The following is a 27,876-nucleotide window of genomic DNA, read 5'->3' as shown; positions in this document are numbered from 1 at the left end:
CTGCAATGGCTTTAATCTTTCTAGCTGGGGGAAAGGGTAGGCAAAAGTGCCAGTAAGGTTACAAGTGGAAAAAAGGCAAAAATGCCTCCGCCCCTTGGTTCCACCAGCTTCCTTAGCTTGCCAGTGGTGCCAGTGACGCTGCTTCTGCCAGCTTCCCTAGCGTTAGCACTCCGTCTCCAGGCTTCCTTCCCTGAGGCGCCGTGGTGTCACAGGGTGGGGAGCCTGGCTTCCAATCGAGTTCCACAGCGTCAACACACTGTCTCCAGGGTGCCCGCCACAGGGTGACCATGCACAGGCAGCCCCGCTGCTGTGTCACAATGGCCCCCGGCTTGCACGGGCCCCAGGCTGCCAGTCGGCCCTTGGCTGCAAGAGCAGGTGACTGGGTGGCCAGGAGCTGCAGGCCGATGGGGGCCCTGGGGAGGGAAAGTGGCAGGGATGATCCGGTGGCTGGCACACTGTGCTGCAGCTGCCCATGTCAGGTGGCACTGAGCCCCTGTGCGAGTGAAGGCAGGCAGCCCTCTCCAGCAAACAGCCATATCTGTGTGCTGCAGTGATGTCACACAGCCTTGCTTCTGAACACATTCCAGGGAAAGTCTGTGAGTTTTCATCGCTCTGGAAATAAGTGTTTACAGTGTATTTCAGTGTAATTTGAATATTTATATATCAAGCATTCAGTTTCTTGTCTGAAAGGTCTAGAAAACTAAGAGTAAGACTGGAAAACAGATCCATTCATTTATTGATTATATAATTTTTTCTAAAAAATGTCCTTCTATTCTTGCCATTATAAGTGATTTGGGTATGGAAAAAAACCAGTATACTTAAATATATACATATAAGGTAATGTTCATAAAATAGGGAAAAAGAATGGTGATGTCCCTTATGACCAAACCAGTGACTTAATTTATTTCTTTCATAGACAAATGACATATTAGTATGCAGTGCAGTCCTGTTTCAGGTACAATTATTTTCTTGCTTTTATCTTAAACAGAACACCCTGGTTGTTTGGTCAGAAGAAGAGAACTACGATTTAGTATTGTTCTTTTGAGTTTTCTCAAGTTTTCAAGAAAAAGCTGGCTGTGCAGAAATTTGGGGGAAAATTTGCCAGGTACACTTAATCTCATACGTTCTGCTTCTTCCAGATGTTTTAATACTTTTTGTATTTATGCATCCTTCTTAAACCTGCTTGTAAAATAAAAAAATATTCACTGTTATTTTCTGTGGCTTTTCTGTGATGAGCTACTGGTGGCACCAGTGATATATTTTTGGTGTTGGATATATAAAAAGGCAGATTTGGCTTACCATCTTCAAAGAAACATCTGTCCCTTTGAAGTAAGACTTGACAGATAAGCTGCTAAACTGACCTGGAAGCATATGAGTGGCAGTCAACTTGTTCACACCATAGAAGTCCAGCATACTTTCCATTGAGCTAGATTCTTTCTTTCCTTCCCTTTCCCCCTTCCTTCCCTTTTTCTCCCAAAGCACTGGTACTCTGCCGAGACGCTTTGTTTTTCGCAGTATTGCCACCACAGCCAGCCCGAGGGACACCTTCACTGCTCTCCAAAAGCTGTGAGTGCCCAGCTCCAGCCCTGCCACTGCCGCAGGCCACCGCAGGAACGCCGAAGCAGTTCCGGGCAGGGAGAGCTCCTTTCTGCCGGGGGCGGGTCCGCGAGCGGGGGCGAGGCCAGCGCCGGAAGAAGGGTTTGGTTCCGGGCCGCGTAGCGTCATGGAGTCGCTGTGGCGGCTGAAGCGGTTCGATGCCTTTCCCAAGACCCTGGAAGATTTTCGGGTCAAGACATGCGGAGGAGCGCTGGGTGAGTGGAGGGGCTGCGGGCGGCCGGGGGACCCTTGCGGGCCGGCGCCCGGCAGCGGCTCGGGGCGACGGGGAGCGGGTTGCGGCGGGGCTGACAGTGGTTCTCGTCTCCCCGGCAGTGACGGCTGTCAGCGGGCTCATCATGGTGCTGCTTTTCTTCTCGGAGCTGCAGTACTACCTCACCAAGGAGGTAAGTACCGCCGACGGGACGGGCCCAGCTCCCCGGCGGCGCCTCCCGCTCGCGGCGGGCGGCCCTTCAGGGTAGTCGGCCGGCCCTCGCTTCTGCCCCTGCCGGGCCTCCCCCCTGAGCTGCCCAGGCAGCAGCTTCGCCCCCCACAGAACTACGGTTCGCGGTGTTTTTCTGTTCCCTGGGCGGTCGCCGCGGTGGTGGGAGCGGACAGCTCTCCACCACCTGTGGCGTCCTGCCGGAACGGCGCAACATCTCGCCGCCTGCGAGCAGCCATGCCAGTGCCAAGAAGAGAAGGCAAGCGCTGAACCTCTGTCCCTTCCCCACGTTCAAAGATTCCCCAGTTATTTAACACTATTGCAAATGGCATGCACTGAGCTGTGCACGGCAGCGGCTCAGGTGTCTATCAAATCTCGTCTGTCTTAAAAATCAACTCCTGGGCCGGAGTACCAAGGGAAATGGGCCTTTTGATTTGCTTCCAAGTAAAATGGGACTCTGTTTTTCCTTTGTTCCCAGGTTCATCCAGAACTGTATGTTGACAAATCAAGGGGAGATAAACTGAAGATCAATCTAGATGTTATTTTTCCACATATGCCTTGTGCTTGTGAGTAAGACTTCTGAATGCTGATGATAATTTTTGTCCTTGGCAGGGACTCAAGAGGCTCAGTGTGCCCATAGCAAATGTATGCTTATAGATCCCTTTCCTTGTGCACTGGTTTCAGATTTGAGCATTGATGCAATGGATGTAGCAGGAGAGCAGCAGCTGGATGTAGAGCACAATCTATTTAAACAACGTTTGGATAAAGCTGGCAATCGTGTTACTCCAGAGGCTGAGAGACATGGTAAGATGCTGTTCTGCATGTCCTGGATAAATGCTCTGGTAGTCTTTCCATTGTATGCCTGTTTTGAGATTCATGGGAGCAAGTGACAGCTGCAGAGTGTTTGAATGCCATAAAGTCTTGCAGACTTTGTAGCATGTAGATCTGTTAAACTACTCTTACACTCAGTACTTTTACAAGGAAATCTTTGCCTGGTCCCTCTGAAATTACGACAAAGACCCATGGATGCATTTGGGGAATAAAGTTGCTTTTGAGATTAGAAATCAAGCAGCTGTTCTAGCAAAACTTGGCTTTGCTTGTATTTTTATATCACAGTGGGTGAACAAATGGGGTTATGTGGTTTAAGGAAGAACCTCTCTCTAGGGAAAGCTCCAGTGATTTGACCCTTAAGCCTAAGCTTGCACCTTACTCCATTGACTTTGTATGTGTTAATTTATACCTGATAAAAATATGTGAGTTGGCTTATTGTTTGCAAGCCAAGTGATCCTTGACTGCATAAACTTCTTGTCTACATTTTTTCACGTCCTGACTCATCATTGTACGTTGATACAAACCAGAAATGATTCTGACAAAGCATTTCAATCTCACAGTAATATTGTTCAGACTTTTCCTTTCCAAAAACTATTCTACGTGTTGTGAAGCAGGTCCTGTATCACTCATAATGTACTGATTTGGTCTACTTAAGACAATGTTTTAGCAAACCCTTTATGCAAGTATTGTCTGATGCTCCATCAAGGCTTATAGGTAGGCAGTTCTTTCCGTGAAGGCTGTTCTTGAGATGACAAATGCTATGCTCCTTCTTGGTCTTACTTCACACCTCAGCAGACTACATACATACCATTTCAGGTGGGCTTTGCATGCAGGATGTGCAGCTGCATGTTGTGTATGGAACAGTGATTATGCATAGAGCAGAACAAGAATACAAGACAGAGTTTCTAGACGTGTCTTATCTCTTTGAATCCTCTTTTGTCTTAGAGCTGGGAAAAGAAGAAGAAAAAGTGTTTGATCCAAATTCTTTGGATGCTGATCGCTGCGAGAGCTGTTATGGGGCAGAGTCAGAGGACATTCGGTAACCTTTACACCTTTTTCCTATCTTCTTAGCACTTGAATCCAGGTATGTTATACACATTTTTTTCTCCAAATATCTGTGAAGGTCTGTGCAATGAAATCCTCCTCTTAGGCACATGTTCAGAGATAAGAGCTGCTGTGGTTTGGCTATGCCTTTGGAAGCTGCACTCAAGATTGTTGAGAAGGTGCAGCTATAGGTTGTTTGGACTGTCTACATGCCTGTTCAAGCAGCACAAAAATTGTATCTCAGCAGACAAGAGCTTTGCTGGGTTTATTTGGTGTCCAGAGCAGAGGTGTGTAAATGATTTCACTGTTACCCGAGTTATCTTGACATAAAACCTGGGTATGTCCTGGTCTTGCCTTCTCACTTCTGCTGCTGACATTGCATCCTTACAGGAGCAAAGACCAGACATCTGTTGCTTACACAAACAATAGGTGTCTCATCGTATTTCTCATTTCTTCTACCAGCAAGTTACTGTAAGAATGGATCCATGATAATCCATAGGTTCTGGACTAATCTTGGCTATTTTTGGCTCAGTGGTAACTTGGTTTGTCCTATTTGTCAAGTTGTGTCCTTTCCCAGAGATGTTTTCATCTTGAGAGATTCATAACTCCTGCCTTCAACAGCAGGAATTCCTTCAACATGTCCAGCAAAACATGAAACCAAGGAAGAAACCTGTTTTTTTTTTTCCCTGGTAACCAGGATGTTATCCACAGGTAGAAATATACAAAGGAAGTTTGCTGTTAAGTGCCTATTTAGCCAAATTTCTTGGCCTAAAAACAGAGGAAAGGAGGAATAGAAATAGGCAGATGCTTTGTTCAACTTGGAGGAAGTTCCAAACTGCTCATAACTGTGGGACACTGATATTCTTTTTGTGGCAAATTTCTTTGCCAAGGGCTGCCTTGGCTGTGTAAATTGCCAGGCAGAGCCCTCTTCAGGCTCCAGTCCTGCATTCAGACAGCATGCATCCTCACCTCCAAATCTCAAAACTCCCATCAATAAACTCAAGGTTATTGTGTTAAGCTCCTTCAGGAGCATTAGGCCACTTTTCAAGGTGCAGTCCCCAGCGTTTGTGTTGTTGCTTTGTTGAAGAAGAATCTGTCAAGGATTCAAGTCCTGAGCTGAAGCATCTCTTCTTAACGATAAAGATGGTAAGATGGTGCTTGTGCTTTTTGCAGGTGTTGTAATACTTGTGACGATGTCAGAGAAGCATACAGGCGGCGAGGCTGGGCTTTCAAGAACCCAGATAGCATAGAGCAGTGCAAGAGGGAAGGGTTTAGCCAGAAAATGCAAGAGCAGAAGAATGAGGGCTGCCAAGTGTATGGTTTCCTAGAGGTCAACAAGGTGAGAGAGAGCTTTTGCTGTGAACCTGCTGCATGATGGTGAGGACTGTGAAAAGGCAGAGTCAGGGCATTCCTCTCCTTTTCCAGGAGCTGTAGGTGCTCACAAGAACTGTGAAATTGTTCACTGTCATAGAACAATCTCTGGGATCAGCAAGGTCTTTGTGCTGGTCATGGGGTTCAGGAGGACAGTCAGGAAGTGCAGTGGGAAGAGGCTGATTCTGGTTTGTGCTCTGTGGGCTGGTAGGAAGTCATGGCAGCTGGAGAAGTTTGCCTTTTCCTCCCATGTGGGTACCAAGTCTTTTTGCTGAGATTTCTGGAGGAGGAGAGGCAGCTTCTTTGAGCTTGAATTGTTCCGCCTGCCCTTCTGGTCTAAAATCAGAGGCCACATGTGGATGCTGGAAATAGCAGGAACCAACAACTCACCTGCAGAGGTGCTGGAGAGAGTGAAATGTTATCTTCTTTAGAAAAACAGTGGAAGCAAGGCTATTGGAGTTGGTTGTCAAGGCTGAAAATGCTCAGAGAGATAGTTTTTGTAAGTGATGTATGAAAATGTACAAGATGCACCAGGTAACTATGTAACCTGACATTTTGCGGGTTACCCCCAGACAAACACAGAGGTTACATACCCAAGTACTTTCTAGAAGTCAGACACAGACTGGTTTTGGGGTGGTTTTGGGGGGTTTTTTTGGTTGGTTGGTTGGTTTTGGTTTTTTTTTGTTTTGGTTTGTTTGTTTGTTTTGGTTTTTTTGTTTTTGTTATTTTCAAACTGTTTTTTTTCTTTCTGGGTTTTTTTTAATCCTCGTGTATTCTTCCTGGAGACCATAGCCTTTATTTCTGGAAAGTAGACCTTGTACTCACAAATCCAGACATTGTGATTTGAGCAACTACATAGGTATTGAACTGTTACAGGACCCTCTCTCACAATGTGTGATAAGCAGGCAGATTCCAAGGGGAATACTGGATGTAGGAGCAGTTCAAGTGTGTCACTGGGGAATTTTCTGGGGGCTGTTTTTAGGCACTTGAAATTTTGCCCATCTTCATCGTCAACAGGTCTGCAGTTAACATAAAGGCGTAGGTTTGCCCAGGCATCAAAGATGTAATGTAGTATGTGAGCTCAGAACATTCATGTTTTCCAGGTCGGAGTGTGTATGATTGCTAGTGTGTGTCAGGGAGGATTGACACCTAATATCCATATCCCTTTCAGAGTCCAGGATGAAATGTTATCAGTTTGTCTTTTGCAGGTTTTGGGGGAGTTGGGTTCTTTTGGGAGTGTGTTTTGGTAGATTTAGTGCTTTATTTTTGCATGCTTTTATTTTTGTGGATGTATACATTGAATCACTGTTGATTATTGTGTTAAGTATTTTCTTATCCTGTTCACTTACTTTCTCCTCTCCTTTTCTTTGGTACTGTTTTGTATTTTCTCCAGTCAGTTTCCTACTTGGAGTTAATTCCTCCTTCTTCTCATTTTTATGTCCACTAAATAATCTTCATAGAACAGCTATTATCCACATGAGTATTTAATTACGGCTTTCAGCATCACTGCCTGTAAGGAACATAGGAAGTTCATACCTCTCTTAGGATAACATCTGCTGCTACTGTCACCTACGAAAATGAGCTGGTTGGTGTCTGTCTTGTGTAAACAAAAGCTTAAAAATCCAAACACTGGTACAACTCTTTTACATACATAGATTCAGACCATTTAATGAAAGGTTACTCTCCCCTGCAGGTAGCTGGAAATTTCCACTTTGCACCAGGAAAAAGTTTCCAACAGTCACATGTACATGGTAAAGTACTTTCTTTCCCTGTTTATTTGACCTTTTGCTTTCAAGTGAGTCTGACCATTTTCTTTTAATATTTTTGCATTACTGTCTATAGTAACAACATCACTGTTTTAGTGGGGAGGACACTGTTGAAGTTTTATTACAGTTGTTCAGAACTATCATGGAGAAACAGAAAAGTAGTTTCTAGGGGTGCTGCCACATGGGTGTGGAAGAGCTTGGCAGAATGCATTTCTGGGCAGTCTCTCAGTTCTGCAAAACTTTGCTGCTCTGCAGTCAAGCAACCTCAAGTAAGGTGTCCTGTCCAGGACATGACTACCAGTACCTCTGGAAGTGATATTTTCCTTCGTTAAAGAGTTTCAGAGTAAAATTTAAGTTGTGAAGGACTTCTCTGAGGGTATATATACATATAATGTGGCCATTAGATATATATATGTACTGCTGTAACAATAGTGGTAGTTTACAAAATGATGGAATGGTTTGAGTTGGAAGGGACCTTTAAAGGCCATGTAGTCCAGCCCCCCTGCAATAAGCAAAGGCACCTTCCACTAGAGCAGGTTGTTGAGAGCCCCGTCCAGCCTGGCCTTGAATGTTCCCAGGGACTGGGCATCCACCAGCTCTCTGGGCAACCTGTGCCAGTGCCTCACCACCTTTAACACATACTATTTCTTTTATGTAGTCTGAATCTGTACTCTTTTAGTTTAAAAGAAGTGCCCCTCGTCCTATTGCAACAGGCCTTATTGAAATGTCTGTTCCCATCTTTCTTATAGTTCCCTTTAGGTATTGGAAGGGCCTCGCATGTCTGCCCAGAGCCTTCTCTTCTCCAGGCCCTTCCAGCCTCTCTCCATAGCAGAAATGCTCCAGCTCTTGGAGCATCTTTGTGGGCTCCTCTGGACTCACTCCAGCAGGTCCACATCTCTCCTGTGCTGGGGATCCCAGAGCTAGAGGCATTTCTGCAGGTGGGGTCCCACCTGAGTGGAATAGAGGGGGAGAATCCTCCACCTCACCTGCTGCCCATATTGCTGGGAATGAGCCCAAGATGCAGGTGGTTTCTGGAGTGCCAGTGCATGTGACCGGGTCATGTTGACCTTGTCCTCAACACCCCCAACTCATCTCCAGCCTGTTTTGGTACCGAGGGTTGCTGTGATCCAGGTGCAGCACCTTGCACTTGCTCATGTTAAACCTCATGAGGTTCATCAGCCCCACTTTTCAAGCTTCTATAGGTTCCTCTGGATGGCATCCTGTCCCTCAAGCATGTCACCCTCATTACTCAGATTGCTATTATCTGCTAACAGGCTGAAGGTGCACTCAATCCCACTGTCAGTGTCATTGATGAAGATACGAAACAGTACTGGTCCCAGCATGGACCCCGCTTGTTACTGATCTTCATCTGTATATTGTGCCATTGACCAACTACCCTTTGAATGTGACCATCCAACCAATTCCTTACCCAGTAAAGAGTCCACCCATCAAATCTGTATTTTTTCTTTCTGTCACTCACTCCAATTTAATCTGTGCCACTGAGGTATGTTGCGATTTAGAAGATGTTATAGCAGACTTTACCCTAGAGCTGCTCTACCCAGCCTGGCTCAGCAACTCAGTGCTCCAAACCCTCTGTCCCAGGGCTGGACACCGCGCTGTCACCGGCCAGGGAGCCATAAGGCTAGCTCTGGTTTGTCTGCTTCCACAACCGGCGGTGATAAAGGAGGCGAGGAGGGTCTATGTGTCGTGTCCATGGAAGATGTTTATTCGCATGGTGCAGCAGAGGCCAACGACCTCCCAGAGGCAGAGATGCCTCGAGGACTAAGGCCTCACATGCACAGCCACATGTGGAGCATAAACACACGTGGAGCATGGACAGCAAGATGGCGGAGGGTAAGGGGTTTTATAGGGAAACAGAGAGGGGCGGGGACAGCACACTGGCCCGGTGACCTCTGGGTACAGGGGAGGTACATGGGCAGAGTTAGGAGTACAGGAACCAGTAGGGAAAACGTGAGGGAGTGGCCAGGACCACGTGGGGTGAGGAAGGCAGGACAATAGGTGACAAGTACAGTCATTAAGAAAGGGGTGTGGGGAACTTGCAGCTATTATCACAATAGAGGTAAAGGTCAGGGGAGAAATTGAATGTGCTGGGTGAGAGTAACTGGTGTATTTGGAGAAAAACTTTTGAGCACAGAAGAAGCACTTTCGTACAACCAACAATAATGAGAAAAGCCTGGTTTTCCCCACAATATTGATAGTTCGTAATAAAAAAATATTTCACTTATTGTGGCAAAACCTGCTTTGTGTGCTTAAGCTAGCAACAGCAACCTTACTACAGCCAGGATCAACAAAGTCATGGCATATATGTTAAGGAGAAGCATCTCTGCATTACATCTCTGTGTACAGTCAGCAGTGCAGGTTGGCTGCCTCAGAGCAAGTACTTTGTATACAGAGAGGAGGGGATGAGGTCAGGGTAACTCTAATTCCATGTCCCCCAGAAGTGCTGCGCAGCTGAATTAAAAATTCTGTCAGAAAATACAGATAAAACCCAAAAAATCTGTGTAGTTACTGCCAACCTCATCCATTCATTTGCTTATTCCTATTGGCTGTATCTATTGGCCTCTTCTTTGTTTATGGAAAAAAAATGTGTGGTTGCTTCCCACTCTCTCCCTGCCCCTCAGCATGTCATAGGCCTTTCCTGTGTGGGGCTCAAGGAATATCTTTCCCTGCTGAAGAGTCACAGCTTATGAAGCTGGTAATTTATGGAAGCCATTCAACCTTTCAGCTTCCTTGCAGAATTTCTCTGAATCTCTTTTCTGTTCAGCTCTGTGTGGAGGTACCAGACTGCACCCAGAATTAAGGTCCAGGATAAGCATGAGATGCAGTGGCCTAATGATTTTCTTATTTTTGTTCTCTCTTGCTTTCCTTATTATTTGTAATACATAATTTTCCTTTTTACCTAGCCTTTTCATTGGCAGTGTTTTCATGGCACTAGCCAACAAACAAGGAGCTTTCCCTTACCCATAAGGGAAAATGACTGCTCAGAGCTTTGTTGTTTTCTTGTACATGCCTCACTGTAACCTTCCTTTGTAATCCTTTTGTTTTTTCTCCCTTGAATTACAGATAAAGAATTAAACTAGTATTAGAGGACAGAGTTCTGTGAGATTTTTCCAGAACTCTTATCTCGTTTGGATCATAGTTCCAAACAAGACGTTACATGTCTGTGGTGTTTGATTCCTTCAGTAAGGTCTGCATTAACATGCAGTCCTGTTGATACACTTAACAGAATGTCCCACAGGATGAAGTTGAATGTATAAGAGGAGTCTGAACATTCCAAACTGTTGTTGTTGAAAGTCATATTAACAATTCACTAAAAATAGTAATTTTAGTAGATCTACTTGATGCAGAACTCTAATGACTGACAGTATTTTTGCTTCTTCCTTCTGTTCCCCACTGATATGAATCAGGAGAGAATATGGGCGTGAAGGATATCAGTACTGTGGAAAGTTCAGTCCACTGCACTGTTCTTGCCTCCCACTGGAGTCAGTACCACATTTGTACGGCTGATGGTTGGACTTTTATTTTGTGATGGCATTGAAATACTGAAGCCTGCATATCCGCTTTTCAGTTTCTTGCGTTGTTCATCTCTTCTTGTACTGAGGGTTCCTGTTGTTTCATAGATCTCCAGTCGGGGAATGGGTATGGGCATCACTGTGACAGTGCTAAGGGTCCTATTAAGCAGCATTTTGTAGATGTGACTGCAAATGTAATCCTGATCTGAGATTCTGAATTTTTGTCATGTGCTTGGTGTTAACATCTTCAAACTGTAACTTCTTTCTGGGGAGAAGCAAGTTGAAACGGCTTTATTTCAGAGAGTAGAATAAGAGGGGCTGACACACATGACAGCACTGTATAAGGTACAATTTTATTTCTGTTTAGTTATGTAATTTCAGTTATATATAACTTTATTTGCATAAGGTCTGTGTTCTCAGCTCTCCATTAGAGGCTGAACGCTTTATTAATAGAGATAGTATTTTATCTTAGTTTTCACCATTACTATATGTTTTAGTGTTTGTTGCTACTCATTCCTAGTCTCAGGTCATCAGAATTGTCTTGTCTAGGATGATTCACACATGATCTTATGCCTTTGTGCCATCTAAAATGGTTAATTGCGTTTTAGCTAGCGTATAAATACAATGCTTGAACTTCTTGGACAGGTACTCCATCTCTGTCCTTCACATGCTATGTTCCCAGAGAATCCGAGCTTAATCTTTGGAAATGTGTTGCTTTTGAAGCAAGCAGTGATGCTGCTTTTCATCCTAAGTTATTTGAAGCATTTGAAATTGGTCACTTTAGGCTTGCCCCATGATGTGACATCATCAGTGTCAGAGAAGACCCCCAGCTCCAGAATGTCATACTGGCTACAAATGGTCTTGTCTTGTTCATCAGCTCATCTGTTTTTCAGTTGTACTGAGAAATCCCAGATCATTAGGAGGAGGACTGAAAGAGATTGTGAGGAGGACTGAAGCACTTCCTATCAGAATTCTTGACACTGAAGCTAGTAGTTCTGGCTCACCTGCATTAAGGGAGGCCAGAGTCAAATATTACTGATTCTTAGAGTCTTCTGTTTTAAGCAGCACAGCCTCAAACCCTGCTTATTCATTTGCTTCTTGCTGAGATTGGAGTTTCTTCACTGTTGTCTCTTTAGGCTTTGTATCCTAAACTGAGATTTTGTGTTTGTGTTACGCAGTGTGCTGCAGGTTTTGGTGAAGTTCTTTCACTGGTGCATCTGCAAGGACAGCTTCCAGCATCAGCTGTGCCTGTTTATGACTCTGAATATCGTATCTGTTTCCTTTTGCAGCAGTTCGCGCCTTCTCTCTTTCCTTCCTGTCTCAGAGGAAAGAGGAATGACTGGGTGATTTAGCTGTTCAACATCTGCGGTTTGTGGTTCAGGGGCTGCTGCCATGCGTGTCCATGCCTGTGCAGTAGCAGCCATCTCCTGCTTCATCTGCAGTAGACAGTGAATTTCCCACATGCAGAAACTTCCCCTGCCTAGTGGTGGGCTCCTCAGGAGAGCAATGTAATTCATATCACTTCCAGCTTTCTTGCTCTATTTCTTATAGTGAAGGGGAAGCTGAGCATTCTTGCTTCTCCTTTAGATTGTCCTTGGGCCATTCTATTGTTGAGGTGCCATCATTTTTTAGAGAAGACATTGGCCATCATGCTTTTTTGACAGCCAGAGACCTTTTCAGGATTATTTAAAATGTCTCATTAGATTCCTTCAATTCCTTAGAAAAGAAGCTGGTGTTGATGACAACATTCAGGATGTTCTGTCTTGAAGGTACACTCTCAATGACTGTGACAGTTTCTGTGGATGAAGCACTCTGTATGTTGTCCAGATTTTGTGGTTTTCTTGCAGCCTATATGTCAGCTGGAGAAACAAATTTATCTTTGAAGATGCTATTTTTGAGAGGTTACTATTTGTTTTCATCCTCTTTTGTGTTCTGCTTATGTATTTAAGGAAAGGCTTGTTTTCTTTTCTGCTAGACATTGTTTGACAGCCAGAACCTATTTGAACTCATCCTTGGACGCTGTGGATGACCCCAAATAGCCTTTCTTATTTTACATCTTTTTTTAATGTTTTGATTACTGAATTGTGAAAAGATACCAAGTCCTTGACTGCAGACTGATTGTCATTTTCCAAGTCCCTTGGCACCTTCTCAGTGTCAACCAGGAGCAAGTGACACTAACTCCTTTTTCTGCAGAGACTGCAGCCTCCTTCTCTGTTCTTTCCTATAGCCCTACTAGCTGTGGGCCTGTTACTGTTGCACAGGCCTCTACAGATACCAGTTCCTTATCTGAGTTCTCCTGCCCATCAACATACTTGAAAAAAAATTATGTGGGATTCAGTTTCCATCAGGACACCAGCTCAGTGTGGAGGAGATCCAAATCCTGTGATCACCTGTACACTGTTCCTTCCATGGAGGAGGTGTGTATGAGCTCATTATAACTTCTGTCCCAAAGTAGTGTCTGTTAGGGAACTGTTTTTATCCTTTTACTGAAGGCTGAGAGTCTTACTTCATCATCAGTGTTGCTAAGGACTTTTTACACTAGTGAACTCTTACCAGAGTTTGGTTGTCTGGGTGCTGAAAGATGTGAGGTCTCACCCATTTACAGTGGACAAACTGTTTTCAAGTTATATCAAGTCTCTTTTGGAGACAACAAAAGTGGCATTTTCATTTGTCACTTCACTATCATCCATCAGAGCTCAAGTTGTACCAGTTGTTGGGAATGCTTAACATTTGTCAAGCAGTGCTCTGGAGCAGCCATACCTTCTCTATATCAAAAATCATGCTAGTGTAGAAGCACCACCAGAGATGTGGCAAAGGGGATCAGAATTGCTGTAGGAAGGATTCAGAGGCCTGTAAGTCTATGACAGTTACTGATTAGTGTTAAATATATATATTGCACAGTGTTCAATACACATGAACAAGCTTTTGAAACAAACACAGAAGTTTACTTAACCTCCTTTGAGATGTGCTGTTGAAACATACATTTCCCATGCTTCCTGATACTCACCAAGTCAAGATCTTGCAACAGAATGGACAAAGCTAGCCTCATGGCTTCTTACTTTCTGTGTGCATCAGGTGGGATGAAAGTAGCGCAGGACTGATTAAGAATAAAAACCTGTTACCTAGCTTTGAATGTTAATATGTCGTAAATATAAACCTTGAGTGCATTTCTGAATAGCTTTGATTGCTCCTAAAATGACCTGTCTCTTACCTCATGACTGAAAAAGAGTCTAAATATAACCAGCATTGTTGTCTGGCATGCTGCTTTGGAGCTCACTTAACATGTACGCATATCACACTGTTGTTCCCTTTGGTGAATAATTCCTGCATTTTGAGTTCTCTGTTACACTTTAAATGATTCTTTGTCCATATATCAGTCTTTAGCTCTCTAGGAGGTCATTTTATATGGCCTAGAAAGCACACTAGCACAGATGTTACTCTTCCCCTTTTTAGTATAAGTTCTAAATGCTACTCTACCTGAATCTCTTTATCTTTTCTTTTGTAAGAATCTGAACATTTCTCTTTTCTCTCTTACTCTGCTTGTTTTGGAGTGCACGTTGTTGAGATTAAGTGCTGCTGTATCCTTTTTTTCCCTCAGAACTACAGAACTAACATAATTTTTGTAATTTGCTGAACCCATAAATCTCCTTTTCAAGGAGCTGTTGGTCTAGGCTGGGATTTGAGATTTCCAGGAAGCTAAAAGGAGAGCTATCCCAGGTCATTCTTCTGTGTAAATGAAGTGGAAAAGGTTGAGAATCTTTGTGTTAAATTATTTTATTATCTCCATGTTGGAGAAAATGTGTTGGCAAGTGTTTAGCTGCACTGTGCAGCTAATGTGCTTTAGGGGAACAGGCTGACACATTGGAGGGACTTCTGTCTGTTCAAGTCAGATGAACGAATTATCTCATTTATTATTTGTATAATAGGTTAGAGAATATTTCCTGAGAATTCATGTACCAAGCCAGCCTGCTAATCTTTGAATAGTTCGTAGGAACTTTTCCGTGGGTTAGTAAACCAATGGATTTTTCTAAGGGTAATCATGGCAGTTGCAGGTTGATATGCAGTGTTTTGAGTTAGTAACATCTGGCAGAAGACTCAGGTGCTTAGCTTTGCTCACTCCTTCTCTTAGCTGCAATGTTTTCTATGTTGCTCCCTGCCTCATTCCCCTCTTCACAACACATCATTATGCTACTTCCATCATCCTGCCGCTGTGCTCCTGTAAGATATTTTCCTCCATAAAATTCATCCCCAGTTTGAAAAGTGGTGTCATAGCTCACTTTGGGAGCAATGTGTTTGGGTGGCAGTCTTTGGTTCCTTGGAGTCTTCACATGTTTATTGACCGAGTGCTGAATCACTGTAAGTACTGTTAATCCACTATTAGGGGTTAAGAACTGACTTTTGAAGTCTAAGTAGGCCTTGTGGTTGTTCAGGTTAGAAATGCAGGATGGGGAGAATTCTTCAGACAGTGGTTGTTAAAACTGTGTTGCTAAAACAGTGAAGAAATCTTGGTTCTATAAAGCAGACAGAGTTCTTGGCAAGCTTAAGATGTTTAACAGGTATCTTTATTTTGCCTATCAGCTGTGATTAAGGAAATGAAGAAATGGTTTGTTTCTTCAGAAATACCAGTCTCTGGTCCTAGCAGACAGTCTCATAAAGATCTTCTGCTCTCTTTCCTTGTCCTGTTTCTTCTCTTGGCAGGCTAAATAGCCTGTTTTAAAGCTGACTATGGTTAGCTAAGCATGTATGTGCAATATAGAGTATGTACACATGTGCTTAGCGTTATCATCAGTGATTAAAGAGAAATAAACCTGTGGTCTGGTGGAAGATTTGTTTTAAAAACTGATTGTTTTAGAAACTGCTCTATTGCAGAGTTGTAAATCACTTATGGGAGAGGAGTTTTATAAAAACTACTTAATTGTGGAAAGCATAGCAGAGCACTCAGGACACGTTTTGGACAGCCATAACTATTAATAGGGGTTACACACAATGTAAATCTAGTGTAACAGGTTAGTTAATGTGTGGTCCTCCTCAAGTGCTGCCCTGGGATTTCTCTGGTACTGTGCTGCTGTTACTGTCAGTTTTATCATCCTCAGTAGTCCTCAGTACAACTTCATATGTGCAAACACATATCACTACCCAGGTGATAAAGCTGATAAACACCATAATCCTGCAAACGGTTCTAGGAGCACAGCTACCAGGAGGAGCATCCCTCTGCCTCTCTGTGCATCACTGTGTCAGTGCAAGTTTTGATGGAGCTATGGGATTAACCTTGCTTCGGAGCTCTTCTGGCTGAAAGAGTAGCCTCACATAAAGCAAGACTTGCATTTCAGCCTTTTACAGACTGATGTGGCTCATGACAAAAAATTGGGTGGGATAGGAATGAGCTGTGGGACCAAAAGCTGGTGGGAAAGTTTTATTCCTTTGGTGGTATGTAATCATAGAATATCCTGAGTTAGAAGGGACCCACAAGGATCATCATGTAGGTCCAGTAGGTCCAGTTTTAATGCAGACCCACCAGAGCCAGGATCTCTGTGGAAGTTTGTAGTAACTGAAGGTTAGCCTACTAGCGTCTGTACAAAAGGCAGCAAGACTTGACACTTCACTGGCACCTAAGCCACTGAACTCTTGACTTAAGTGCAAATACAGTGTAGCCTTAAACAGCCTGGTGTTGCTAGTAACCATTAAGAAAAACAGCATAGCTCAATGCCAAGGCCACTTCTCCTTTCTTTCCTTCCCCTGCCCAACATCACATACACTTCCAAATTTTTACTAGGAATTTCTTTTTTTAAATTCATTGATACAGTTGTCAGCACAGGCATGCAAACCTGTGTGCTGTCACCATGCTAGTGGCAGTGACAGATCTGCACTCCAGTCAGAGACATCAAGAGAAATATCTAAAGCCAGAGCAGCTCTGAGCTCTTTGTAATGCAGGACCATTGCCAGCTCTCAAAGGAAATCTTAGGCTGGCTGTCAACTATTGCGATATCATTGGAGGTGGGGGGGGGAAGTGGGGGGTGCAGCAGCGACCATACCAGACACAAAAATAACCAAAAAAACCCAGAGATGGGATGGGATTAAATGACATCCCAAAGACAACAGCACACTCATGTTAAATAAATGTTTTAAAGGAAAGGCTAATTGAAATCAGATCCTTAGCTTTGCAGCTTGTCTTGTGCTAGGTTCTCAAGGGAGCAGCATTCCTAATCTTCATTAATAATGTAGCAGCACTTGGTGATCTGACTCCATCAGCTCCTAAAGTAATTATTGAAGTGTGTTTTACTTTGCTAAGGTAAAAGGTGGGGTCTGCATTCTGAGCACATGAGTTTACCTGTTAAAATGCCCACAGCCTCTGGCTTCTTTAAGATGATTTTGTGACTTTGCAGAAGGCTGGTAGAAGCAATATTGAAATGGAGTTGTAATTTATATTTTCATCCTGAGACTGATGCTTCTGCTATTGCATAAAATCATTTAAGTAGCAAACTAAAAGATATCCATTGCCTCCTACTGCCCGTATCTCTGCCAGATCCCTTCTAGGGGTGTGTGGTACTGCCAGCGTTGTCATATTGCTGTATGTGGTGATGCCTTAAATGCTGATAAAACTTTGAGACACAGACACGCAGTATAGGAAAAGGGTATTACCTTGGCTTAATAGGATTCCAGGTGTACCACGATGACTCGAACGCCGACGATATCTTTTGTATATAATTTATGGACCCCCTAAATTAGCATACTTATCTAATGAGAAGTCTAACAAATGAAGTAATTGCCCCCTTATTAGAATTATCTCCCCCCAAAAAGGTTACAACTTAGTTTACAAAACATGTCTCAGTGATGGAGCTCTGTTCAAGGTTGTTGCCTCATGCTCTTGAGATTGTGGGGATGTTTCGTCTTCCCCAAAGAATTCTGAGCAGGGCAAGGGTACAAGGGTTATAAACGTGTAGGGTTGAGATACAGGGAGTAAAAAGCACAGGAATGGGGAAGGGTAAAAGGATATATAAAAAGGACAAAAAACCCATCAGGCATCAGTGGGAAGAGCAGAGATGGGGCAGGCCAAATTCCCCAAGTCCCAGCACTAGTGACAGTTGCCTCGGCCCTACCAGTGGTTTGCAAATACCCTGTTCAGGCCATCTCTGCAAAGACTTTTCCTTTCCTAGTATGTTCTCTGGACAGCACTAGCTGATAGGCAGTGTGCTGAGAGTTACTTAGATGATGATGATGATGATTTTTTAGGGCACTTGCATGGGATATTAAAGCATGTGCTCTGCTCAGTTGTTAGTTTAGATCTGTTGTGCTTCTGTGTTTTACAGCAGTGAGAGGAGTTATGTGTGGCTAACAGCAAAGCTTTCCTTTTTTGCCTCTGGGATCTTGTTTTTGCCTTAGATGAAGAATACATACGGATGAGGACTGAAATAGCTAATCTGAAGTAACCCCAAATTAAAGTTACTCTCCTTCATTCTAGCAATTGTTCTGTGTCAGGAGGAGTATTACAGCAGTTTTATCTCTCACACACCCTACTGTGCAAGCAAGAGAGAAACCTAGGCAATTTTCTTGTCATTTTAGATTGTGATGGAAATGAGAGGAGCTCCCTTATTGCTAGAATACAGTAGGCAGATATGGTTGTTATGACAGTGTGAGTTACATTGTTAACTATTTTTCTATTACAGTTCACGATCTGCAGAGCTTTGGACTTGATAATGTAAGTGTTCCCAAGGTAGCGTTCTAGTTCTCTTAGTCTATTTTCCTTCTGGATTTCCCTCCCATTGCCCCATTGATGCCCTAAAGTGTACTGATTGCAGCAGATTTGGCTTTATGAGTCTAAGCAGAACTTAGGACCTGCTTTCACAGAAGGTTCTGAAATATGTGCTGGGACATTTGCATGCTGCTTGGCAATGCAAATTTCTTTCTCCTTGAGCCTGCCTTTGTCCTTAATCTGTGGTTCACAGTTTCCTAGGTTTGATATTGTCACAACTGCTTCTGGATCTGTTGGAGTTTACCGTGTGCTGTGAGGAAAGCAGATGATGCTCATACTTATACCTCCAAGGCAGCTGATAGCTTGGTGCTCCTATGGCAGGGAGAGCCTGCTCTGGAGATGGGAGAAAGGGTGCTAGGATCTGAGGATTTCCTGCAGGAGATGGAAAATTACTCATCTTGAAATCTCCTATGAATAAAAAAGAAGAACAAGTGTTTTGGAATTTGCTGTTAGGATGCACAAAGGGAGTACCTGTGTCTATTCTAGAGCCACACTCAGAAAAAGATACAAATAATGAATTTCAGGTCCCTTACCTTGCCCCTCATGTGCTGTGCAGCTTTTTGAGTTATTAAGCATTTCCATTTCAGATCAATATGACGCACTATATCAAACATCTCTCATTTGGAAGAGATTATCCCGGCATTGTGAACCCTCTGGATGGGACAGCCATCACTGCACAGCAAGGTAAAAGCCAGCTGAGAGAATTCTCTTTTTAAGTGTCTGTATTAGTAAGTGTTAAGAGAGAACAGGAGCAAAGTTCCCAGTTTTAACAAGAACCCTGACAGTCTTACGTCAGATGTGATTCCTCTACCTTGTGCTGTCTCTGGAGCAGCTGTCTCCATTTGTCTGGAAGAAATCTGCCAACGTGTTTGGATTCTATGACCTTTCTGAAAGATACCTCTGTTCAGTGTCCATGCATGCACAACAGCAGGTACACCACATCATTATTAAAGGCCTACCTCAGATGTAGTTCAAGGAGAGCCCTGTGTAGCTACTACATGCAGTAAGAGAGAACCAGAAGATGCAGGGTAGGGAAAAAAAAGCCTAATTGATAGTTGCTAGAGAGCTGTGGTATCTACCTGACCTTGACATACCAAACAGTAAGAGATTGAAGAGCTGCAGTGAAGTTGAAATACTGCTGATCATTTCTGGATAACTCCAGATTTGCTGGCTTGAGAATGAAAGACAGTTCTCTCCTCATGCTGCTGCTATGCATAAGTTTATTTCCACAAGCCTGCTTTTCTATGAAAGGTCCTTTACATGCCACTGCAGAGTTATTTTTTTTTAGATCCACTGAAATCTGAAAAGTTTGTCTTTGCAGGTACTTGGAGCTGTATGTAAGAAAGCTTGGAGAAATAAGTAATTTGCATTGAAGTGGTGATAGGATTGTTAGTCCTACCTGAATCCATTCTTTTAAGTTTTCTACCATTGATTTTGATCCTTGTACCCAAATCAGAGGATGGTGTTTAAAAAAAGTACAGACAAATTAAAGGGCTTCTTAATGCTCAGTATGATTATGATGCTGTAGTTAGTCTGTGATAACAAACTAACTGAGAGGAAGGACCTGTAGCTGGCTGGTAAATTTCTGCATAGGCTCAAGCTTTTCATCCTGAGCCTTAGGGAACCAGTTGGTAAATACTTGAAGAATTAGTTCTGAAGAAGTGTTTCAGTAAAGTAAGAGAAGTAGATTGCAGGTCAAATTTATGTTTATTACAGCTAAAGATACCATATGCTAGAATTACTTCTGCTGTAGAAATGGATGAATAATCTTCTCGGAGGAATTCAATAGAAAACTGTTTTTTTCTTGCATTCTGTTATCCTTAAGAGAACTGAAGGAACAGGCTGGTCTGAGGCAACAGAAGGTGGTGTTCTGTTTTTTTCTTCACTGGTCCAGATCTTCCTTTTCATCTTCTGATACAATAAATACCATGCTTCTACAGGAATAAACTGCAATGTTAATTGAAGTTGATATAAGATACTTGCTTAGACCTGAATATGATTTCTTAGGGCAATATTGTTAAAAATAAGAAATTTTCATGGACCAGAATCGAATTTACAAGAAGTTTTACTGGTAAAGCTATAGCAAGTTTGTAGAAGGTTTTGCATTTAGTCAAGGCCAAAGTGCTGTTTGTTTTGGTTTTGGTTGGAACAGATTCACTTTGGCAAAACGAAGACTCATTTCAGACATTGACTTGACTGGCCTTGAAAACCTCCATCAGCTGTTGTGTAGAAAGATGTTCCCTGACAAGTTGGACAAAACCAGTTTGTGTCTACCTGACCTGACAGTGAAAAGCTTCCAGCTTATCGCTGGATATTAATTGTGTCTCTCCCTGTCTTTGCTTATAGCTTCCATGATGTTTCAGTATTTTGTCAAAGTGGTCCCCACTGTGTATAGGAAAGTAGATGGTGAAGTAAGTACCTCTTTCCCTGTTACTTTGACAAGTGAAAGCCTTCACTTTCTCCTTATATTCTTGATGCTGACAGTAACTGTGGATCCAGGTGTGTTGCCAGATGTATACCAGGGGCTGTGTTGCACATTCAGTACTTGGAACCCCCACATCTGGAATTCAGTAAAGAAACCAGGATAGTATCTTTCTCATCTTAGATTGTAATTTGTATCAGGTGTCTTAGTAGAGATGATAGAATATAATTTCATTTTACAGAAACTCAGTGAATTGCTCTAAGAATAGGACTAATATGAACAGCATGTAGAAGAATGGCAGGGCACAGAAGAATGCCGAAGGGTGATCTTCATTTATGTGAAGATGGACAGTCTCTATCCTTCTGCACTCTCCTGCCTCTATGTATTGTTTCCTTTTTTTCTCACTCTTGATTTAATATGGCTTTCTGCCATCAGTGTTGTCTCCTGAAGCATGCTTAACAGGACTGCACGTTGGTAGAGGATGACATAGACTTGGGGTTGAGAGGAACAACCTGTTCCATTATGTACCAGCAAAGACCGAATAGTCCAGCTTGTGTGATGCATCTCTCATACTATGGGCTAGCTGCAGCTTTAGCAGGTAGTCTGTAGTAAAAATACGCCCGATAGCAAATACCTGATCCTGATAGAGCTCTTTATAGCTCTTTCTAACCACTGTCAGGCTGCCCACATGGGCGGGGCTACATTGATGTGGTTCACTGAACTCATGTTGTAGTAGCCTTTTCTATTCCCTGTTAGCAAAACGATGTTTGCTGTGTTTGTTTCCTGGTAGGTGGTAAGGACTAACCAGTTCTCAGTTACACGACATGAGAAAATAGCGAATGGGCTACTGGGAGACCAGGGTCTGCCTGGTGTCTTTGTGCTGTATGAACTTTCACCTATGATGGTGAAGCTGACAGAAAAACACAGGTAAGAGACATTTCTTTCTATTTCATTCACTCTTCGTTGATTTTGTAGTTTTGCATTGCTTGAAACTTCATCCTCACTTAGACATGACAGTGCAAATGCCTGAAATCCATCTGAGCCCCTTCCCAGCCAGTGGAGAGGAAGAGGTGCTCCCTGATGCCCTTTCTTTCCATGTGAACACTGGTAAGGATTGGGTGTTTTCCGTTATTATGTGAAGCATTTTAATCCAGTACCAAGATGGCAAAGGAAAGTGGTTCAAGGAGCAGAAGTCTGATACAATGCTCCTTGGTTCAGACTTCTAATGGGAAGACTAGATTTACAGATCATACCCATCTTACCTGCAGCACCCACACAGTCCAGCCGGTTCCTTACTCTGCATTTGCTATAGCTTCGCTACATCTTGCAGCCAGTGTGAAACCTCTTCTCTCTAGGTTAATGGCTGGCATGTAACTGCAGGGGAGGGGAAGGGGTTGTAGATGTCCCAAGCTGCTTTTGAGGTTCATAATGGGGGACAGACAATGTCTGTATCTTAAAATGTATTAAAGTGTGCCTAGGGATTTAGTTATTGTGTTACTACTGTTCATTATGACTGGGTAGGATTGAATAATGTCTTAGGGATTAAAAAGCCATCTTTTAGGTTTATAAATTCAGTACTTGCTCTTAGTGCTGCTGACAAAAAGAAGTAGTGACAAACTCCATTCTGTAGCCAATAGGGGTTAATTAATACTTTAATCTGAGAACTGTCAGCTGTGAATATTGAGGTAATGCATACTTCTATGGTATGATGAACATTATTGTAATTATTAGTTAATTGTTATTTACTTGACATTGGTATCTGAGCTCAAGCTGGTTGTTCAAATTCTAGGTCCTTTACTCACTTTCTCACTGGAGTTTGTGCCATTGTTGGAGGCATATTTACAGGTATTGCACCTTTCAATTATTTTGCTTTCTAGTCTGCATGGCTGGTAATAAATCCCTGTTTGACGAAGAGAGATGATTTCAGCTTTCAGGAGGCAACACAACGTTCTGCAGAGCCACAGGAGTGTCATCAGACTGTACTTAACACTGGAGACTTACAAGATGCTGTAGATGATGTAGACCTATTACAGTATTTAATTTCATTAGACTTGTAGACCTGTCATAAGATTTCATTTTAATGCTCTACAGGACATTTTGTTTTCAAACAAAGCTGTTCTTCACAGACCATATGAAAGACTAATGCATTCTTGGCCAGCTTGGATCTGTAAGCAGATAGTTGCTTTCATGTGGAACCAAAGCCAGTAAAATCTGTGAACTCAGGTTGCCGTGGGCATAATCATTTTAGAGATATCAAGCTGTGCTCCAGCTCCAGACATAGGAGCTCCAGCTAGTGCAGGAACTAGATGGGTTCTTGGTGAGGAGAGGCTATTCCTGCAGATCCATCTGAGTATCTGCACTTCACTCTTGGTGCTGGCTTCGTGGAGTAGCTAATCAGTATCTGCTCAGCTCCTTGCATGGGAGCAGCCTTGTTCCAGCCTTGCTCTCTGGGTGGTAATCCAGGGTGCTCATAGTCAGAGATGTGGCTGTTAAGAGCCAGCATGAAGATGTGGTCAGGGACCTGAGAAGCCAGTTACTGTATCATGTAACATCTGTATCATGTACCTACAACATCATACCTTTTTCTGCAAGGTTTTCCCCATCATACCTTTATCTGCAAGGTTTTCTTATCATCTGAGGTATCACAGTGCTCAGTTAACCTGATAGTCTTAAACAGAATTTCTGTCTGCAATAAATTTTATCCTATTCATCTCTCTGGATTGGAAAGGCTTTAAAAAATTATTTTCATGACAAATTCAAATGCCCTTTAGCGATGGCTGGGTTTAACAGCCAATTCATATTTGCTGCCATATAGCACACTCAGACTCTCTGTGTTCTAGAGATCAAATCGACTGGTGGCCAATAAGGCCAATTACTTGTACCAGCAATAGTGTGGCCAACAGCACCAGGGCAGTGACTGTTCCCCACTGCACATTGGTGAAACAGCACCAAGGCAGTGGCTGTTCCCTGCTGCACACTGGTGATGCACCTCAGATCCTGGGTTCTTCATGACAAGAAAGACGTTGAGGTGCTGCAGCAAGTCCGAAGAAGGGAATGGAGCTGGGGAAGGGGCTGGAGCATGGGTTTGATGAGGAGCAGCTGGGGATGCTCAGCCTGGAGAAAAAGAAGCTCAAGAGGGACCTTCTTGCTCTCTACAACTACATGAAAGGAGGTTGGAGCAAGGTGAGGGTCAGTCTCTTCCTCTGACATGGACAGGACGAAAGCAAATGGCCTCAAGTTGCACCAGGGGAGGTTTTGATTGGCTATTAGGGAAACTTTTGTCATGGAAATGGTTGTACAGCTGTGATACAGGCTGCCCAGGGCAATGGTAGAGTCAGCCTCCTTTGAGGTGTTTAAAAGACATATAGATGTGACACATCTATATGTCTTTTAGTGGTGGGCTTGGCAGTGCTGGGGACAATTGGATGCAGTGACCTTATAGGCCTTTTCCAACCTAGATGATTCTATGTTATTCTAAAGTCACCTGTGTAACAGTGTCCGTGTAACTGTATCAAATTGATTCCACAAGTGGAGATAATTTCAGGGCAAAACAACCACACGAGTTATCTGAAGCAATACTCAAAAACCCAATAGTCAGTCAAATAATTCCATATTATATAACACAAACAATTATCTATAAACATATATAATTTTATATATATATATAAAAATATATATAAAAATATATAAACAGAAGATTCAATTCCCATTTTAGCTGCAACTCTTTGGCTAATTTTGAAATGTATGTCTGTGTACAGCCAAGTAATAATTTACTTACTCCTTAGATGGAGGTTTTGAATAAAAGAAAGAAGAATGTGAAGCTACATAAAATCAAATGGTTGAAAAAAGTCTCCCTAGCAGCCTTTGTGTTCCCTCCCTGGCAGGAGCTCAAGGTGTTCCCATCCTGTGAAAGCCTTAGTTGTCTGGGGTTTGTGGTACCGTAGACCCATTCTGAGTTTTTCTGTGGTCACAAACAAGCACTTAATAGGCTTCTTCAGGGCTGGAGAGGTTTGGGGAAAATACTGCAGAAAGAATTAAAGGCAGTGGTTTGTATTGCTTTGTGTCTGGTGGGTGTATATTCCAGTCTCTAATAAAGGGCATTCATCAAGGTCAGCATTTGCTACTTTTAAGGTTACTGTGAAATGAGCAAGAAATGTGAAATACGCCCTTTGCAAGCTGAGTCAAGGCAACAATGTGGCATAAAACTCTCCACATCAGTTTCGTCTCCAAACTCTTCTCAGTCATCAGTAAACACACATGACTCAGCCTTTTACTTCTGAAAAAGATCTTTTCTAGAGAAGCATGATCACCTCTGCCCCACAGGCTGGGTCTTGTCTGTCCTGAGGAGCTGAGGACTTTACCCTTCTGAGCAGCAGCAACTGTTTTCTGTCTGGTGGACCTGGAATTCCTTTCCTCTGACAGAAGGGTTTGTGTTTTCTTTCCTTGGGAGTTGTTCTGCCTTTAAGGCATGTCTGATTTAATCCATTTGTTTTTTTCCTTTTAGTTGCAGGTTTCATTGACTCCTTGATTTACCACTCAGCACGTGCCATCCAGAAGAAAATTGAACTTGGGAAGACAACGTAAATAAACAATGACCTTTCCCCATTTAAAAAACAAAACAAACCAAACAACCAACCAACCAAAATAAAACAAACAAAACAACACCCCCACAACCCCCCCTCCCCAAAATCCCCACACTAAAAACCAAACAAACAAAAAACCAAAAAAAAACCCCACAAAACACTAAGGAGAACATAATAGGCTCTTTGAAACACAAGTGAACTTCTGAGTATACAGGAGAAGAGGTTTGGAAGTTCCAGATGGCCCTAACCACTCATGTATTACTGTGCCCTCATTCTTTGGCATTAGTTTGTGGATGGAACGACTTGAACCTTGCTGCTATAAAGATTAGCTGTCATATCTGGCTGTGCAGACCCTACTGTCAAACCCCTTTCGTGTCAGTCCATGTTCCTCCAGTTCTGTTCCCCCTACCAACAGAGATGCTGGAGATACTGCATTCTATTTGCCTCCAGGAATAATGTACTTTATTGTCAAGAGACCTGTAATGGATTGAAGTTGCTATCAAATAAGCTTTCTAGCAACACCCTCTGGGATTTTAAATTTTTCTTAAAAATGTTTCTGAGTGTGCTGATGCTGTATGTCAGACCTCTGTGAAAATGCGCTGAATCCAATCTGTTGCCTTCCAGCCATACGGGGCTGCATGGGGAGCCTAAGCATTTGGGATGTGCTTTCTGTACTGGGGGACCTCCCAATTGTTCTTACAAAAGATACAAGTTGATGTTTCAGCAAAGCAAAAAAGTGTCTGGCATTTTAATTGATTTTTAAATTGGATTTTTTTTTATTTTCCCTTTCGTGTGTATTTTGAAATAAAGTCCATCCTCTGTTTGTTCTGGTAAGTCATATGGAGGAATTGCAAAATTATTTGAGCTAATCCCGGTATAGAATTGGAAATTAGAGAGAAAAGACGTACCTGCATTGTGGCAAAGTACGTAGAGATTGTGATTGATGATGATGATGATGATGGGATTTTTTTCTGTTACACAAGTGAGTAAAGTGGTATGTGAAGCTATATTGGGAGACATTTGAAAACAATGAGGGGGGAAAATTGTGAATTCTTGCCTTATTTGAGGTAAAACAGGTTGATTACTCTTAGATGTGGATTTGCTTTGGTATGACTCTCATCTTGGTCCAGGCGATTGGACAGCCACAGGATCAGATAGCGCAGAGAGAAAACTGTTTTATAATTCATTTTAAAGCAGCTTTTGCTGGCTGGTTGGTTCTTTTAGTTAGTTGAACTTACTTATAAACCAGGGAGTCCAAAAAACTGCTGCTTTTTCAGCTGGGGAGAGAAGCAATTTGTTGTCTGGGTAATGAGAATTATCTTCGAGCAAGAATACTGAAAAGGCAGTTTGTTTTAAATGTATTTTTTATAAGGATATTTAGTGAATCCTTTGGGTCAGTGCGACGAGGGGAAGCGAGACCACCGACTCAATATGAGTGATAAGCAGGCTTCAGTTTATTTTACGTGGTTTATATATTGTTACAATTACTTAGGCACTATTTCATTGGCTAAATACAAAAGATACAATTCGCATTCCACTGTTGCTATCAGGATACTTCGCATTCCTTTCAACTACAAGTTCCCACCTGTACTTTCTGCGGTACTTTCCCCAAAAGCCCCAAGGTCTGTACTTGGGTTCCTGTCCTGTCAGCATAACTTGCTCTTATTCTGTCTGCACGACTTATATTTGTCTTGCTACTGTGGCCTAGATGGCCTGAAAGGCCTACTTAGGCTGCTCCTGGTTCTGCTTGCACAACATTCAAGACCTCCAGAGAGTCATGGCCGAGATTCTGTAACCATTGTGTGACAGGTCAGGATCACACAGTACTGCTACTGGGTGAGGAAGGGAACACAGTATCTATATATTTAATTGGGAACAAAAAGTGACCTGAACAGCTTCAATTGCTCATCAGAGCACTCAGCTTTGTAACTAAATTTGTAAGAATAGTCAGGAAAGAGAAGAGGAATGGAAGTAATGCAGCAAGAGTTCAACCCTCATTGAAACAGTTATCAGCTACTGGCTTGTCCTTGATAAGAAAGCCAATTGCTTGTAAACTTTAGAAAAGCATTGGGGATCATTGTCCAGAGCACTCCTGAGCACCTAGAGAAAGGTGAAAGTGCAATACTTACACTTGTCATAGGAAACTGGAAATAGTGGAGAGAAAAAATCAAAGACACAGAAATGGAGATTCTACTTGGAGAGGCAGGAAATTATTGAAGCTACTAATTAAGTAATACAGGCCTTTGCTATCAGTAGGAAGGATAGGAGTACAAGATTTCTGGTGATTTTAATAGACTGAAAGCCCAAGTGACTAAGAACTCTGATAAAGCTGAGTCTGTATCAAGAATATTAGTGATTGAAAGTGCTAAAAGACATCCTGCTAACCCTGCTCTGGAGGAGAAGAACCTCCTTTGGGAAGTTCAGTCCCTAGGGTCTGCAGTCTTGTTCTGCAAGGGGGTCTTGTTCTGCAGGGGTGCTCTTTTCAAAGTTGTAAGAGGTCGAAAAGCAAAGGAAATGATGGTTCACATGTTTTCAGAGTTT

The 27,876-nt window shown here is 42.8% G+C and overlaps 1 protein-coding gene across 1 annotated transcript; it reads left to right on the top strand.

Moving 5' to 3' along the window:
* Window positions 1–1,657: 1,657 nt before the first annotated feature.
* Window positions 1,658–26,169, top strand: ERGIC3 (ERGIC and golgi 3). The gene is made up of 13 exons (XM_085079053.1): window positions 1,658–1,811; window positions 1,930–2,000; window positions 2,514–2,601; window positions 2,720–2,839; window positions 3,812–3,905; window positions 5,084–5,249; window positions 6,975–7,032; window positions 18,245–18,276; window positions 18,918–19,014; window positions 20,677–20,741; window positions 21,543–21,679; window positions 22,542–22,597; window positions 25,257–26,169. Exons 1-13 carry the CDS (start codon window positions 1,724–1,726, stop codon window positions 25,334–25,336), a joined length of 1,152 nt encoding a protein of 383 aa, XP_084935179.1. The 5' UTR covers window positions 1,658–1,723; the 3' UTR covers window positions 25,337–26,169.
* The last annotated feature ends 1,707 nt before the right edge of the window (window positions 26,170–27,876 follow it).

Source organism: Lichenostomus cassidix, chromosome 20 (genome assembly GCF_008360975.1).
Source record: "Lichenostomus cassidix isolate B80296 chromosome 20, HeHo_3.0, whole genome shotgun sequence".
NCBI classification, from domain to species: domain Eukaryota; kingdom Metazoa; phylum Chordata; class Aves; order Passeriformes; family Meliphagidae; genus Lichenostomus; species Lichenostomus cassidix.
This window is presented reverse-complemented; position numbering and strand designations above follow the sequence as displayed.